Below are 17,923 nucleotides of genomic sequence, written 5' to 3'. Positions count from 1 at the left end.
ATACATTTTTCTGCATCATTTTTGGACAGAAAATGTCTGATTTTTGCAATGTTACATAAATGTAAAAAAGCTGTCCTTGAAACAGTCTTGATAGGTTCGTCAAAAGAGAGATCAGGGTCCAGAGTAACAACGAGGGCCTTCACAGTTTTATTTGAGACGACTGTACAACCATCAAGATGAATTGTCAGATTCAACAGAAGATCTCTTTGTTTCTTGGGACCTAGAACAAGCATCTCTGTTTTGTCTGAGCTTAAAAGTAGAACGTTTGCAGCCATCTACTTCCTTATTTCAGTAAACACACGCACACACTGATTCCAAGCAACATCATCCACAGTTTGACCAATAAACACACACACACACACACACACACACACACACACACACACACACACACACACACACACACACACACACACACACACACACACACACACACACACACACACACACACACACACACACACACACACTGACTCCAAGCAACATCATCCACAGTTTGACCAGTAAACACACACACACACACACACACACACACTAATCCCATGCAACATCATCCACAGCTTAACCAGTAAACACACACTCACACACACACACACACTGACCCCTCACAACATCATCCACAGTTTGACCAGTAAAAACACACACACACACACACACACACACACACACACACACACACACACACACACACACACACACACACACACACACACACACACACACACACACACACACACACACACACACACTGACTCCAAGCAACATCATCCACAGTTTGACCAGTAAACACACACACACACTAATCCCACGCAACATCATCCACAGCTTGACCAGTAAACACACACTCACACACACACACACTGACCCCTCACAACATCATCCACAGTTTGACCAGTAAACACACACACACACACACACACACACACACACACACACACACACACACACACACACACACACACACACACACACACACACACACACACACACACACACACACACACACACACTGACCCCAAGCAACATCATCACATCATCTACATTTTGACCAGTAAACACACACACACACTGACCCAACTCAACATCATCCACAGTTTGACCAGTAGACACACACACACACACACACACACACACACACACACACACACACACACACACACACACACACACACACACACACACACACACACTGACCCCAAGCAACATCATCCACAGTTTGATCTGTAAACACACACACACGCACACACACACTCACTGACCCCACAAAACACCATCCACAGTTTGACCAGTAAACACACACACACACATTCTGGGTCAGATAACAGTTACTATTCCAGTTTTCCGTGTCATCTAGTTAGTGCGGTCAAGGGGAGGTCAAAGGTGAAGTTTAATAATAGTAGTTAGAAAGTGCAGCTGTGTTGTTCTGTCCTCTCTATGATGGACAGATTTGTAAAAACCTTTACAAGTGTCCAGTATCTGACTTGTACTTCCTGTTTCAGGATTGTGGCTTCCTGTACGGCGTGGAAGTCCACTCCAGAGACAGATGCAGAGGCACTGTTCCAGAACCTGGTTACCTCCCTACATGAGATGTTACATCTCGCTACCACAGCTCAGCTCTAACACACACACACGCACGCACGCACGCACGCACGCACGCACGCACGCACACACACACACACACACACACACACACACACACACACACACACACAGAGTTTGTAGATGGTAGTCAATAATAGTTTAGTTCTGCACAGATCAATGCAAAGGCACATTTATTGTTTTCTACATTTAAAAAATAAAAATGTGTTATTTGTTTAAATGCAGCTCAACAAATTAGTTTATTTTGCACTTAGTGAATCATTCTCTGTGATTTTATGTAGCAGCTAGATCGGGGATTCCCTGTTTTCAAAATGTATAGATTGAATTTCCTACCACGATTCTGTTTAGATTTCGTCTGTTTTTATGTTGTGAGAAACATTTAGTGTTAACCCATGCCATGCACTGTACACCGCTAAGCTAACATACACATCCTAACTCGCCGTCACCATACACTTCCACTCTGCAGTGACCAGCGTAGCATCGCGTCACCTGTCCCTGGTCATTATTTTTCAAAGCCATTGATTGGCTTTTCCAGAAGAGTGACTGAGGCATAGATGTTCTTGGTTGGTTGAAATGACTCTTTTAGAACGTAACTGTCATCGTAGCTGTGAAATTGAGAAACAGAGAGAAACGGGTCATGTTGTCTTTGACTACCGTCTCACCTCAGGCCTCATGGGTATTATATAACAATACAATCAAGACTGTTTTCCAGTTTCCACGGCAAGAAAATGTATTGTTTTTATGTTTTGCACATCAGTAGAGGATTATGCATTTGGCTGGATATGATCAATGAAACGGTGTTTGGGTGAGACGGAAGGAAACCCAAGTAAATTATAATGTGCCTTTTTGCTGTGTCCTTATTTTAGTCTGTCCCCAGAGATCTGCTTAGTGGTTTTGATTGAATAGCTCCCTAATTGACCAGACTTTTTAGACTTTAAGCTGCTGAATAGCTCTACCACTCCTATGCCAGATCCATAGGCTGCCGCCCTATGCAATATGCCATTTTATGTAGTAGATGTCTGTAATAATGAACATTCCTGTCACAATATACCCATGATACATCACGGTTTTGATGCTCTCCAACACGGCCATTGTGTTCATACCTTTCAGACAGTCTTGAGATTTTCAGCATGTTTTTTTGTTGTAAATGATAGAAAAGGGATAAAAGACGAGCGCTGCATTTGATTCAATCAACAGAATGAAAAGAAGCTGTTTTAATGCCTAAAGTGGTGAAAATGATGTAACCCACTTTACAGTAGGAAAATTATAGTTTTGACTTGACTGACAATGTAAACTTGGAAAATGTTTTATTGAATATGAAAGTTGTTTAGTGTGATTGAACTGACAAATCAAAGTGATTGAATCATGTCATGAGCCCAAATATTCAAATAAAACATGTTTATTAATGATACCTGTTTACAAAAGGAAAAAAGTAATGCATACATACAGTACATACCCAAGCAGAGGTCAGTTAATTCAGTGCAACGTAGAAACAGGAAGTGGTTTGTATCAATATACTGTCAGTGCTTGAGCCCCAACCCTCAGGTGTGTGTGTGTATATCACTCAACATATTACCTACAGTTAAGGTAAACAAAACATTCAGGAACTCTTTGGTCTTTTTAAATACCTCAGGCACTTCCAGTAGCATGAGCATAGCACAGAGACCGTTTGGAAGGCCACATCTCATGATCATTTCAAAAAGAATTCCTCTCAACATTAAAGGGCCAATGCAGCTGTTTTTATCTCAATATCAAATCATTTCTGGGTAACAATTAAGTACCTTACTGTGATTGTTTTCAATTAAAAGGTTAATAAAATAAAAAAAAATGTACTTCTTAGCGAAGAGCAATTTCTCAAGCAATAATTTTGCTAGGTCTGTCGGAGTGGGGAGGGGAAAACTGAAAACGAGCTGTTATTGAGAGTTTGGGACTCTTTCCTATTGGTCTATTAACCAATGTATGCCTGGTGATGTCACCAGCCAGGCCAAAACTCCATCCCACCAAAGCAGGCAGAAATTTCAGGCGGGCTTTTCAAACAGCTCCTTACACTAAAATGTTCACAATTTTAGAATCACCTTTATTCTCTCATAGTATGGAAATATGTAAGTTGGTATACAGATGACATACAGTGGATGTACAATTTTACAGTATGAGTATGAATAGATCTAAATGCATTGCGATGAACAGAGTGCAAATGCAGTGTAGTGCAGTTATTTTGTGTACAGTGTTATTCCAACCTGATAGTGTGGAAATATATAAAGCACAGGGAAATCTAGTTTTTGACTGCACTGGGCCTTTAAAGGAAAACTCCACCCAAAAACTATATTTTGGTATTTGTTTCATTAGTCCATTGTGGACATGGTCCCAAATGTTTTGCTTGTCAGCACTCAAGTTTTCAAGATATGTAACTTTCAAAATACAGAAATCATCCCTGTATGATGCATTTTGATTCCTATGATATGATGCAAAATGCATCATTTTATTTATCTAGGCAAGTCAGTTAAGAACAAATCCTTTACAATGATGGCCTAGGAACAGTGGGTTAACTGCATTGTTCAGGGGCAGAATGACAGATGTTTACCTTGTCTGCTCGGGGATTCAATCTAGCAACCTTTCGGTTACTAGTCCAATGCTCTAATCACTAGGCTACCTGCTGCCCCATATGGGGAGGATTTCTGTATATTGAAAGTTACATAACCTGGACTAATGAAATATATACCAAAATATAGTTTTTGGGTAGAGTTTTACTTTAAGCCAAAACAATTGAACAAATCAATGTAATAATCTGAATGTTGAGGATACACACTGCTTCAGCGTCTCATTGGCTTAGTTCTGTGCAGTTTACAGTAATGCGCAGACATGTATATGTGTGTGTTCCATGTATTCATTTGGCACAGGCACTCTATGGTACAGATGTGATACTTTTAGAATAAATAACTGAAATACAGCACCACCACCTCTTCCTTTTATATACAAAATACCCCCCTGCACCCTCAACCGCTCCCTGCACACTCAGCCCCTCCCAGCAACCCCCTGCACTATCAGCCTCTCCCTCCCCCCATCCTCCCTCAGTTTCTGCCATGGCCCAGCTGTGTGGTGACCAGTGAGTAGTATACTCCTCTCTGGGACAGTAGTTGTTGATGAGTGCCCTGCTCCACCACCACTCCCTTCTGGAAGACAGCGATCAGGTCAGCGTTCTGAATGGTGGAAAGGCGGTGGGCCACCACGATACACGTCCTGCCCTGTCGAGCCACATCTAGGGCCTCCTGCACCACCTGGGGAGGGAGAACAGAGACAAATACATACAGTAGTTAAAACGTCTGTATCATGAATCCACAGAGATATACATTTGAAGTAGGAAGTTTGCATACACTTAGGTTGGAGTCATTAAAACTAGTTTTTTAACCACTCCACAAATTTCTTGTTAACAAACTATAGTTTTGGCAAGTCGGTTAGGACATATACTTTGTGCAAGACAAGTAATTTTTCCAACAATTATTTACAGATGTAACGACTCTCCTCTTCGTCTGATGAGGAATAGGAATCATCGGACCAACACGCAGCATGGTAAGTGTTCATAGTAAATTTGATTAACTAAACTGAACACTGAATGACCAAAAAACAACAAAGAGCGTGAACGTCACGAAACAGTCCTGTAAAGTGAAAAAACAGGAAACAACTACCCACAAACACAGGTGGGAACAGGCTACCTAAGTATGTTTCTCAATCGGAGACAATGATTGACAGCTGCCTCTGATTGGGAACCATACCAGGCCAAACACCTAGAAATACAACACACAGAACAAAACATAGAATGCCCAACCCAACTCACGCCCTGACCAAACCAAAATAGAGACTTAAAAAAGGAACTAAGGTTAGGACGTGACAACAGACAGATTATTTGACTTATAATTCACTGTATCACAATTCCAGTGGGTCAGAAGTTCACATACACTAAGTTGACTGTGCCTTTAAACAGCTTGGAAAATTCCAGAAAATTATGTCATGGCTTTAGTAGTTTCTGACAGGCTAATTGACATTGTTTGAGTCAATTGGAGGTGTAACTGTGGATGTATTTCAAGGCCTACCTTCAAACTCAGTGCCTCTTTGCTTGACATCATGGGAAAATGAAAAGAAATCAACCAAGACCTCAGGAAAATAATTGTAGACTTCCACAAGTCTGGTTCATCCTTGGGAGCAATTTCCAAACGCCTGAAGGTACCACGTTCATCTATACAAACAATAGTACGCAAGTATAAACACCATGGGACCACGCAGCCATCATACTTCTCAGGAAGGAGACGTGTTCTGTCTCCTAGAGATGAACGTACTTTGGTGCGAAAAGTGCAAATAAATCCCAGAACAACAGCAAAGGACCTTGTGAAAATGCTGGAGGAAACTGGTACAAAAGTGTCTATATCCACAGTAAAATTAGTCCTATATTGACATAACCTGAAAGGCCGCTCAGCAAGGAAGAAGCCACTGCTCCACAAACGCCATAAAAAAAACAGACTACGGTTTGCAACTGCACATGGGGACAAAGGTCGTACATTTTGAAGAAATGTCCTCTGGTCTGATGAAACAAAAATAGAACTGTTTGGCCATCATGACCATCATTATGTTTGGTGGAAAAAGGGGGAGGCTTGCAAGCCGAAGAACACCATCCCAACCGTGAAGCACAGGGGTGGCAGCATCATGTTGTGGGGGTTCTTTGCTGCAGGAGGGACTGGTGCACTTCACAAAATAGATGGCATCATGAGGTAGGAAAATTCTGTGGATATATTGAATAAACATCTCAAGACATCAGTCAGGAAGTTAAAGCTTGGTCACAAATGGGTCTTCCAAATGGACAATGACCCCAAGCATACTTCCAAAGTTGTGGCAAAATGGCTTAAGGACAACAAAGTCAAGGTATTGGAGTGGTCATCACAACACCCTGACCTCAATCCTATAGAAAATTTGTGGGCAGAACTGAAAAAACATGTGCGAGCAAGGAGGCCTACAAACCTGACTCGGTTACACCAGCACTGTCAGGAGGAATGGGCCAAAATTCACCCAACTTATTGTGGGAAGCTTGTGGAAGGCTACCCAAAATGTTTAACCCAAGATAAACAATTTAAAGGCAATGCTACCAAATACTAATTGAGTGTATGTTAACTTCTGACCCACTGGGAATGTGATGAAAGAAATAAAAGCTGAAATAAATCATTCTCTCTACTATTATTCTGACATTTCACATTCTTAAAATAAAGTAGTGATCCTAACTGACCTAAGACAGAGATTTCTTTACAAGGATTAAATGTCAGGAATTGTGAAAAACTGAGTTTAAATGTATTTGGCTAAGGTGTATGTAAACTTCAGACTTCAACTGTATATATATATATATATATATATATATACACACATAGTTTAACAGAACACAAACACACACACACACACACACACACCCTCTCGCTCTCTGTATCCAGTGCCGAGGTGGCCTCGTCCAACAGCAGGACTTTGGGGTTGCGGAGGATGGCTCTGGCAATGGCTATACGCTGCTTCTGTCCTCCTGACAACTGGGTCCCCTTGTCACCAGCTTGGGTGTCATACTTCTACTCAGGGAGATGGAGAGAAAGAAAGAGGTTATCCTCGTCATCTCACACATGACATAACTCCTACGGCTGGTTTTACGGACACAGATTAAGGCTGGGATTGAATTTATGATTGAGCTGACATGCAATAGTCAGCTCATGTAATAGTTTCCCATGAACGTGATCTCCGTGAACATCTGGGGGAAATGTATTTGAAAGGCGTATTGTTGGCTGTGTAGTGCTCTATAATGCGCCTTGCATCAAATCCCAGCCTAAAACTAGCCCGGGACTAACACACGTAGACCATTTAAAATCTATTTTCAGTCTGGGACTAGGCTTAATCTGTGTGTGAAACCAGCTCATAACTTCTTTCAGTCCTACAGGTGGTAAGCCCTCAGAGTGAAAGACAGTTCACCCTTACACAGGGATCAGCACTAAGACGACATTACTCCAGTAATGACCTGCAGTGTTATCTCTGGCATAGCATCTGAGAGAAGCTGATACCACTATCAGTCTGTCTGTGGTTATCTGACCATTCAGCCACTATTAGGGTATTGGTGCTGATGTAGAGATCTCAAGAAACCAAACTTACAAAAGCAGAAGATGCTTTAGCTCTAGCAGTAGTAGTAGTATTAGTGACAGTAGTAGTAGTAGTATTGGTGACAGTAGTAGTAGTAGTAGTGGTGACAGTAGTAGTAGTAGTAGTAGTAGTAGTATTGATGACAGTAGTAGCAATAGTAGTAGTGGTGACAGCAGTAGTAGTAGTAGTAGTAGTAATAGTAGTAGTAGTATTGGTGACATTAGTAGTAATAGTAGTAGTAGTAGTAGTAATAGTAGTAGTAGTATTGGTGACAGTAGTAGTAGTAGTGGTGACAGTAGTAGTACTAGTAGTATTGGTGACAGTAGTAGTAGTAGTAGTGGTGACAGTAGTAGTAGTAGTAGTAGTATTGGCGACAGTAGTAATATTATTGGTGACAGTAGTAGCAATAGTAGTAGTGGTGACAGTAGTAGCAATAGTAGTCCTGGTGACAGTAGTAGTAGTGTTGGTGACCGTGGTAGTCGTAGTAGTAGTATTTGTGACAGTAGTAGCAATAGTAGTAGTTGTGACAGTAGTAGTAGTAGTAGTAGTATTGGTGACAGTAGTAGTAGTAGTAGTAGTAGTAGTAGTAGGAGGAGTAATAGTAGTAGTAATAGTAGTATTGGTGACAGTAGTAGTAGTAGTAGTAGTAGTGGTGACAGTGGTAGTAGCAGTATTGGTGACAGTAGTAGTAGTAGTAGTGGTGATAGTAGTAGTATTAGTGGTGACAGTGGTAGTAGTATTGGTGACAGTAGTAGTAGTATTGGTGACAGTAGTAGCAAAAGTAGTAGCGGTGACAGTAGTAGTAGTAGTATTGGTGGTAGTAGTAGTATTGGTGACAGTAGTAGTTGTAGTATTGGTGACAGTAGCAGTAGTAGTAGTAGTAGTAGTAGTATTGGTCACGGTAGTAGCAATAGTAGTAGTGGTGACAGTAGTAGTAGTAGTAGTAGTAGTAGTAGTAGTAGTAGTAGTAGTAGTATTGGTGACATTAGTAGTAATAGTAGTAGTAGTAATAGTAGTAGTAGTATTGGTGACAGTAGTAGTAGTAGTGGTGACAGTAGTAGTAATAGTAGTATTGGTGACAGTAGTAGTAGTAGTAGTGGTGACAGTAGTAGTAGTAGTAGTAGTGGTGACAGTAATAGTAGTAGTAGTAGTATTGGTGACAGTGGTAGTAGCAGTAGTAGTATTTGTGACAGTAGTAGCAATAGTGGTAGTAGTAGTATTAGTGACAGTAGTAGTAGTAGTAGTATTGATGGTAGTAGTAGTAGTATTGGTGACAGTAGCAGTAGTAGTATTGTGTGACGGTAGTAGCAATAGTAGTAGTGGTGACAGTAGTAGTATTTGTGGTGACAGTAGTAGTATTGTTGACAGTAGTAGTAGTATTGGTGACAGTAGTAGCAAAAGTAGTAGCGGTGACAGTAGTAGTATTGGTGGTAGTAGTAGTATTGGTGACAGTAGTAGTTGTAGTATTGTTGACAGTAGCAGTAGTAGTAGTAGTAGTATTGGTCACGGTAGTAGCAATAGTAGTAGTGGTGACAGTAGTAGTAGTAGTAGTAGTAGTAGTAGTAGTAGTGGTGACAGTAGTAGTAGTAGTAGTAGTAGTAGTAGTATTGATGACAGTAGTAGCAATAGTAGTAGTGGTGACAGTAGTAGTAGTATTGGTGACATTAGTAGTAATAGTAGTAGTAGTATTGGTGACAGTGGTAGTAGTAGTATTGGTGACAGTAGTAGTAGTAGTAGTGGTGATAGTAGTAATATTAGTGGTGACAGTGGTAGTAGTATTGGTGACAGTAGTAGTAGTATTGGTGACAGTAGTAGCAAAAGTAGTAGCGGTGACAGTAGTAGTAGTAGTATTGGTGGTAGTAGTAGTATTGGTGACAGTAGTAGTTGTAGTATTGGTGACAGTAGCAGTAGTAGTAGTAGTAGTATTGGTCACGGTAGTAGCAATAGTAGTAGTGGTGACAGTAGTAGTAGTAATAATAATAATAATAATATATGCCATTTAGCTGACGCTTTTATCCAAAGCGACTTACAGTCATGTGTGCATACATTCTACGTATGGGTGGTCCCGGGGATCGAACCCACTACCCTGGCGTTACAAGCGCCATGCTCTACCAACTGAGCCACAGAAGGAGCCCGTTATAACGCCGGTTAAACTGTTATGTATGTAAGCACTTCAGAGTTATACCAAGCTAATAAGTCACTCGTAAGATAAGGTTGTAAGAGTGTGCTTAACTGTATTTTTCATTTACTTTATAGTTCTCACGGAAGGTGATAATTCTGACTAAAACTACAGAATAAAGCCGCCAGTTAAAATCAAGGAACGGTCGTGCTCGTGGTTACTGAAGGGAGCTACAGTAGTATTGGTGGTAGTAGTAGTAGTAGTCTTGGTGACAGTAGTAGTAGTATTGGTGACCGTGGTAGTAGTAGTAGTAGTATTCGTGACAGTAGTAGCAATAGTAGTAGTGGTGACAGTAGTAGTAGTAGTAGTATTGGTGACAGTAGTAGTAGTAGTAGTAGTAGTAGTATTGGTGACAGTAGTAGTAGTGGTGACAGTTGTAGTATTGGTGGTAGTAGTAGTAGGAGGAGTAATAACAGTAGTAATAGTAGTATTGGTGACAGTAGTAGTAGTAGTGATGACAGTAGTAGTATTGGTGGTAGTAGCAATAGTAGTCGTAGTAGTAGTAGTAGTAGTAGTAGTGGTGACAGTAGTAGTAGTAGTAATAGTAGTAGTAGTAGTAGTAGTAGTAGTAGTATTGGTGACAGTGGTAGTAGCAGTAGTAATATTTGTAACAGTAGTAGCAATAGTGGTAGTGGTGACAGTAGTAGTAGTAATACTGGTGACAGTAGTAGTAGTAGTAGTAGTGGTGCCAGTTGTAGTATTGGTAGTAGTAGTAGTAGTAGTAGTAGTAGTAGTAGGAGTAATAGTAGTAGTAGGAGTAATAGTAGTAGTAGTAGTAGTAGTAGTAGTAGTATTGGTGACAGTAGCAGTAGTAGTAGTAGTAGTATTGGTGACGGTAGTAGCAATAGTAGTAGTGGTGACAGTAGTAGTAGTAGTAGTAGTAGTAGTAATAGTAGTAGGAGTAGTATTGGTGACATTAGTAGTAATAGTAGAAGTAGTAGTAGTAGTATTGGTGACAGTAGTAGTAGTGGTGACAGTAGTAGTATTAATGGTGACAGTAGTAGTAGTATTGGGGACAGTAGTAGTAGTATTGGGGACAGTAGTAGTATTGGTGGTAGTAGGAGTAGTAGTATTTGCGACAGTAGTAGTAGTATTGGGGACAGTAGTAGTATTGGTGGTAGTAGGAGTAGTAGTATTGGCGACAGTAGTAATAGTATTGGTGACAGTAGTAGTAGTAGTATTGGTGACAGTAGTAGCAATACTAGTAGTGGTGACAGTAGCAGTAGTAGTGGTGACAGTAGTAGTATTGGTGGTAGTAGTAGTCTTGGTAACAGTAGTAGTAGTATTGGTTACCGTGGTATTAGCAGTAGTAGTAGTAGTAGTAGTATTCGTGACAGTAGTAGCAATAGTAGTAGTGGTGACAGTAGTAGTAGTAGTAGTAGTAGTAGTAGTATTGGTGACAGTAGTAGTAGTAGTAGTAGTAGTGGTGACAGTTGTAGTATTGGTGGTGGTAGTAGTAGTAGTAGGAGGAGTAATAGTAGTAGTAGTATTGGTGACAGTAGTAGTAGTAGCAGTGGTGACAGTAGTAGTATTGGTGGTAGTAGCAATAGTAGTAGTAGTAGTAGTAGTATTAGTGGTGACAGTAGTAGTGGTAATAGTAGTAGTAGTATTGGTCACAGTGGTAGTAGCAGTAGTAGTAGTAGTAGTATTTGTGACAGTAGTAGCAATAGTGGTAGTGGTGACAGTAGTAGTAGTAGTATTGGTGACAGTAGTAGTAGTAGTAGTATTGGTGACAGTAGTAGTAGTAGTGGTGACAGTAGCAGTAGTAGTAGTATTGGTGACAGTAGTAGTAGTAGTTGTAAGTCGCTCTGGATAAGAGCGTCTGCTAAATGACTTAAATGTAAATGTAAATGTAGTAGTGGTAATAGTAGTAGTAGTAGTAGTAGTGGTGACAGTAGTAGTATTGGTGGTAATAGTAGTAGTATTATTGGTGACAGTAGTAGTAGTAGTGGTGACAGTAGTAGTAGTAGTAATAGTAGTAGTAGTAGTAGTAGTATTGGTGACAGTGGTAGTAGCAGTAGTAATATTCGTAACAGTAGTAGCAATAGTGGTAGTGGTGACAGTAGTAGTAGTAGTAATACTGGTGACAGTAGTAGTAGTAGTAGTGGTACCAGTTGTGGTATTGGTAGTAGTAGTAGTAGTAGTAGTAGTAGTAGTAGTAGTAGTAGTAGGAGTAATAGTAGTAGTAGTAGTAGTAGTAGTAGTAATAGTAGTAGTAATAGTAGTATTGGTGACAGTAGTAGTAGTATTGGTGACAGTAGCAGTAGTAGTAGTAGTAGTATTGGTGACGGTAGTAGCAATAGTAGTAGTGGTGACAGTAGTAGTAGTAGTAGTAGTAGTAGTAGTAGTAGTAGTAGTAGTAGTAATAGTAGTAGGAGTAGTATTGGTGACATTAGTAGTAATAGTAGAAGTAGTAGTAGTAGTATTGGTGACAGTAGTAGTAGTAATAGTAATAGTAGTAGTAGTAGTAGTAGTAGTAGTAGTAGTAGTAGTATTGGTGACAGTAGTAGTAGTGGTGACAGTAGTACTATTAATGGTGACATTAGTAGTAGTATTGGGGACAGTAGTAGTATTGGTGGTAGTAGGAGTAGTAGTATTGGCGACAGTAGTAGTAGTATTGGGGACAGTAGTAGTATTTGTGGTAGTAGGAGTAGTAGTATTGGCGACAGTAGTAATAGTATTGGTGACAGTAGTAGTAGTAGTATTGGTGACAGTAGTAGCAATACTAGTAGTGGTGACAGTAGTAGTAGTATTGGTGGTAGTAGTAGTCTTGGTAACAGTAGTAGTAGTATTGGTTACCGTGGTATTAGCAGTAGTAGTAGTAGTAGTAGTATTCGTGACAGTAGTAGCAATAGTTGTAGTGGTGACAGTAGTAGTAGTAGTAGTAGTAGTAGTAGTATTGGTGACAGTAGTAGTAGTAGTAGTAGTAGTGGTGACAGTTGTAGTATTTATTGGTGGTGGTAGTAGTAGTAGTAGGAGGAGGAGGAGGAGGAGGAGTAATAGTAGTAGTAGTATTGGTGACAGTAGTAGTAGTAGTAGTGGTGACAGTAGTAGTATTGGTGGTAGTAGCAATAGTAGTAGTAGTAGTAGTAGTGGTGACAGTAGTAGTGGTAATAGTAGTAGTAGTATTGGTCACAGTGGTAGTAGCAGTAGTAGTAGTAGTATTTGTGACAGTAGTAGCAATAGTGGTAGTGGTGACAGTAGTAGTAGTAGTATTGGTGACAGTAGTAGTAGTAGTGGTGACAGTAGCAGTAGTAGTGGTATTGGTGACAGTAGTAGTAGTAGTGGTAATAGTAGTAGTAGTAGTAGTAGTGGTGGTGACAGTAGTAGTAGTAGTAGTAGTGGTGACAGTAGTAGTATTGGTGGTAATAGTAGTAGTATTATTGGTGACAGTAGTAGTAGTATTGGTGACAGTAGTAGTAGTAGTAGTAGTGGTAATAGTAGTAGTAGTAGTAGTAGTGGTGACAGTAGTAGTAGTAGTGGTGACAGTAGTAGTATTGGTGGTAATAGTCGTAGTATTATTGGTGACAGTAGTAGTAGTAGTGGTGACAGTAGCAGTAGTAGTAGTAGTATTGGTGACAGTAGTAGTAGTAGTAGTAGTGGTAATAGTAGTAGTAGTAGTGGTGACAGTAGTAGTAGTAGTAGTATTGGTGACAGTAGTAGTAGTAGTAGTAGTGGTAATAGTAGTAGTAGTAGTAGTGGTGGTGACAGTAGTAGTAGTAGTAGTAGTGGTGACAGTAGTAGTATTGGTGGTAATAGTAGTAGTATTATTGGTGACAGTAGTAGTAGTAGTGGTGACAGTAGTAGTAGTAGTGGTGACAATAGTAGTATTGGTGGTAATAGTAGTTTTGGTAACAGTAGTAGTATTGGTGGTAATAGTAGTAGTGGTGACAGTAGTAGTATTAGTGTGTACCTGAGGCAGGTCGTCTATGAAGCTGTGTATGTTGGCAGCTTTAGCAGCACTCTGGATCTCCTCCATGGTAACTTTGCGTGTGTTGTCTCCGTAGGCGATGTTCTCTGCCAGACTACAGTCAAACAGCACAGGCTCCTGGGATACGATGCCCATCTGGGCCCTCAGCCAATGGATGTTCAGCCTCTTAGCATCACTGTTGTCCAACATCTGAGGAAGAAGAGCAGGAGGAAGAGTTAACATCAAAGTTGGATAATCCTCTCGTGTTTGTAATTTTATCAGTGGCCTTAGCAGGGCAATAACCTCCACATGAACACACAACTGCACTTTGAGCAGGATCATAACCCACAAGGTCTCAGTACAGTAGCGACAGTATAGTAGAGCGTTATGAAGCAACAGTGTCAACATCCTGGCCTGTCAATCAGTAATTATAGAAGCGTGTTTCAGTAGGAGAATATCTACACAGTCACACAAAGAGACACATGAGGGCTCTGTGTTTTCATGTATTTTTGCATATAAAAATTCCAGCAAATATCTCACTGTCTGACTGGTGACAGTGGTCATTAAACATACAGTACATATAGCTTTAATAATCAATGTGTGTATACACGTGTGTGTGGGTTGGTTCTTTTATCCTTGTGGGGACCTAAAATCCCCAAAAGTCCCCATAAGGATAGTAAAACAAAAATTCTCCCTCATGGGACATTTCCCACATCCCCATCAGGACAAAGGCTATTTTAAGTTTAGGGGTTAGGTTTAGGGTTACAATTAGTGTTAGGAGTTAGGTTCGGGTTATGGTAAGGGTTAGGAGTTAGGGAAAATAGGGTTTTGAATGGAAATTAATTTTAGGTCCCCACGAGGATAGAAGAACATAACGTGTGTGTGTGTGTACTCACCACTGTGCCCTGTAGTGGGTCGTAGAACCTCTCCAGTAATTGTATGGTCGTACTCTTCCCACAGCCACTGCTGCCCACCAGGGCTAGAGTCTGGCCCTTCTGCACCTTCAGCTCCAGTCCCTGCAGGACAGCAAGGTCTGGACGGGACGGGTAGTTGAACCTCACCCCCTGGAAACGCACGTTACCATCAAAGTGGTCCTGGAGGGAGGCAGAAGAACATCCTTTCATGAAATAATCTCATGGCATGTACTATACAATCACTCCACAACTCTCCACTGTGATAACCACTGGATGTGATGTGTGTGTGTGTGTGTGTGTGTGTGTGTGTGTGTGTGTGTGTGTGTGTGTGTGTGTGTGTGTGTGTGTGTGTGTGTGGTGTTTCTCCCTCCTGTGAGCAGTTGTCTATGGCAGGTTCTCTGTTGATAAGGAACATAAGGTGGGATGCTGATATCTTGGCTTTGGCATAGTTAGGCGTGAAGGAGTTGGCCTCTCCTACTGCCATGGCTCCGTACAGCACTGCAGAGATCACCCTGGAGAGAGAGAGAGATAGAGAACAGGTTACGATCTAACATGTATCTTAAAGGGATAGTTCATGCTGCAGAGATCACCCTGGAGAGACAGAGAACAGGTTACGATCTAACATGTATCTTAAAGGGATAGTTCATACTGCAGAGATCACCCTGGAGAGACAGAGAACAGGTTACGATCTAACATGTATCTTAAAGGGATAGTTCATGCTGCAGAGATCACCCTGGAGAGACAGAGAACAGGTTACGATCTAACATGTATCTTAAAGGGATAGTTCATACTGCAGAGATCACCCTGGAGAGAGAACAGGTTACGATCTAACATGTATCTTAAAGGGATAGTTCATACTGCAGAGATCACCCTGGAGAGACAGAGAACAGGTTACGATCTAACATGTATCTTAAAGGGATAGTTCATACTGCAGAGATCACCCTGGAGAGACAGAGAACAGGTTACGATCTAACATGTATCTTAAAGGGATAGTTCATGCTGCAGAGATCACCCTGGAGAGACAGAGAACAGGTTACGATCTAACATGTATCTTAAAGGGATAGTTCATGCTGCAGAGATCACCCTGGAGAGACAGAGAACAGGTTACGATCTAACATGTATCTTAAAGGGATAGTTCATACTGCAGAGATCACCCTGGAGAGACAGAGAACAGGTTACGATCTAACATGTATCTTAAAGGGATAGTTCATGCTGCAGAGATCACCCTGGAGAGACAGAGAACAGGTTACGATCTAACATGTATCTTAAAGGGATAGTTCATACTGCAGAGATCACCCTGGAGAGACAGAGAACAGGTTACGATCTAACATGCATCTTAAAGGGATAGTTCATACTGCAGAGATCACCCTGGAGAGACAGAGAACAGGTTACGATCTAACATGTATCTTAAAGGGATAGTTCATGCTGCAGAGATCACCCTGGAGAGACAGAGAACAGGTTACGATCTAACATGTATCTTAAAGGGATAGTTCATGCTGCAGAGATCACCCTGGAGAGACAGAGAACAGGTTATGATCTAACATGTATCTTAAAGGGATAGTTCATGCTGCAGAGATCACCCTGGAGAGAGAGCGAGACAGAGAACAGGTTATACACTAAAAACAAATGGTTCTATATAGTGCCAAATAAGTTTTTTGGGGCTTGTAACCATCACGTGACCCAATGGCGTTCTAATTCATCCCAAAGGTGTTCGATGGGGTTGAGGTCAGGGCTCTGTGCAGGCCAGTCAAGTTCTCCCCCACTGTTCTCGACCAACCATTTCTGTATGGACCTCGATTTGTGCACGGGGGCATTGTCATGCTGAAACAGGAAATAGGCTTCACCAAACTGTTGCCACAAAGTTGGAAGAACAGAATCATCTAGAATGTCATTGTATGCTGTAGCGTTAAGATTTCCCTTCACTGGAACTAAGGGGCCTAGCCCGAACCATGAAAAACAGCTCCAGGCCATTATTCCTCCTCCACCAAACCTTACAGTTGGCACTATGCATTGGGGCAGGTAGCATTCTCCTGGCATCTGCCAAACCCGGACTGCCAGATGGTGAAGCGTGATTCATCACTCCAGAGAACAATTTTCCACTGCTCAATGGTGGCGAGCTTTACACCACTCCAGCCGACGCTTGGCATTGTGCATGGTGATCTTAGGCTTGTGTGCTGCTCGGCCATGGAAACCCATTTCATGAAGCTCCCGACGAACAGTTATTGTGCTAACATTGCTTCCAGAGGCAGTTTGGAACTCGGTAGTGAGTGTTGCAACCGAGGACAAACGATTTTGCAGTTCCACTCGGCGGTTCCGTTCTGTGAGCTTGTGTGGCCTACCACTTCGCGGCAGAGCCGTTGTTGCTCCTAAACGTTTCCACTTTACAATAACAGCACTTACAGTTGACTGGGGCAGCTCAAGCAGGGCAGAAATTTGACGAACTGACTTGTTGGAAAGATGGCCTCCTGTGACGGTGCCATGTTGAAAGTCACTGAGCTTTTCAGTAAGACCATTCTACAGCCAATGTTTTTCTATTGAGATTGCATGGCCATGTGGTCGATTTTATACACTTGTCAGCAACGGGTGTGGCTAAAATAGCTAAATCCACAAATTTTAAGGGGTGTCCACATACTTTTGTATATATAATGTATCTTAAAGGGATAGTTCACACTGCAGTGATCACCCTGGAGAGAGAGACAGAGAGAGCAGGTTTCTCTCTGTCTAACATGCATCTTAAAGGGATAGTTCACCCAAAGTTCAAAATGACATATTGGTTTCCTTACCCTGTAAGCAGTCTATGAGCTGCTTTGGTTTTGTTTACCCAGCCACTGTTTCCAAATGGTAACATTTTAGCATTCGTGGCACAAATCAAATGCAAGTCAGTGTTACCGATATTATATTTACGAGCTTCATGTTCAAATCAATGTCCAAATCACTACTTCAAGTCCCCAGGGCACGTCTCTGTACTATGCGGGACTCTGTAATCCCTGACCATCTGAGAGCCGCTACATCAATTGGAGCCTTTAAAATACATTTCTACAGACTATCTTCCTCATAGTCCTAATCTGAAAAGTATTTCAGCACCTAGCCTACTTTAGCTATTTCCTGCCTTGATTCAAATGATTTGCCCATGTAGAGTTTTGAGATAACACTGTAATGAAAAGCGAT

At 41.3% G+C, this 17,923-nt stretch overlaps 2 protein-coding genes across 16 annotated transcripts in view; one reads left to right on the top strand and one right to left on the bottom strand.

Moving 5' to 3' along the window:
- The window catches only part of LOC118367937 (acyl-CoA-binding domain-containing protein 7-like), an 81,884-nt gene extending 78,876 nt beyond the window's left edge, over nt 1-3,008 (top strand). For all 12 annotated transcript variants that reach the window (XM_052495556.1, XM_052495554.1, XM_052495553.1 and 9 more), the window contains one exon: nt 1,500-3,008. In XM_052495556.1, coding sequence (XP_052351516.1) covers nt 1,500-1,620 — 121 coding nt within the window. In that variant the 3' untranslated portion in view covers nt 1,621-3,008. The remainder of the gene's footprint in view (nt 1-1,499) is intronic.
- LOC118367685 (ATP-dependent translocase ABCB1-like) overlaps nt 2,983-17,923 on the bottom strand; it is a 35,301-nt gene continuing 20,360 nt past the window's right edge. For all 4 annotated transcript variants that reach the window (XM_052495545.1, XM_052495547.1, XM_052495548.1 and 1 more), the window contains exons 24-28: nt 15,112-15,267; nt 14,738-14,936; nt 13,845-14,051; nt 7,047-7,193; nt 2,983-4,874 (exon numbers count right to left, since the gene is read on the bottom strand). In XM_052495545.1, the coding sequence (XP_052351505.1) occupies nt 4,668-4,874; nt 7,047-7,193; nt 13,845-14,051; nt 14,738-14,936; nt 15,112-15,267 (916 nt within the window). In that variant the 3' untranslated portion in view covers nt 2,983-4,667. The remainder of the gene's footprint in view (nt 4,875-7,046; nt 7,194-13,844; nt 14,052-14,737; nt 14,937-15,111; nt 15,268-17,923) is intronic.

The sequence above is a fragment of the Oncorhynchus keta genome, chromosome 34 (assembly GCF_023373465.1).
Source record: "Oncorhynchus keta strain PuntledgeMale-10-30-2019 chromosome 34, Oket_V2, whole genome shotgun sequence".
NCBI classification, from domain to species: Eukaryota; Metazoa; Chordata; class Actinopteri; order Salmoniformes; family Salmonidae; genus Oncorhynchus; species Oncorhynchus keta.
This window is presented reverse-complemented; position numbering and strand designations above follow the sequence as displayed.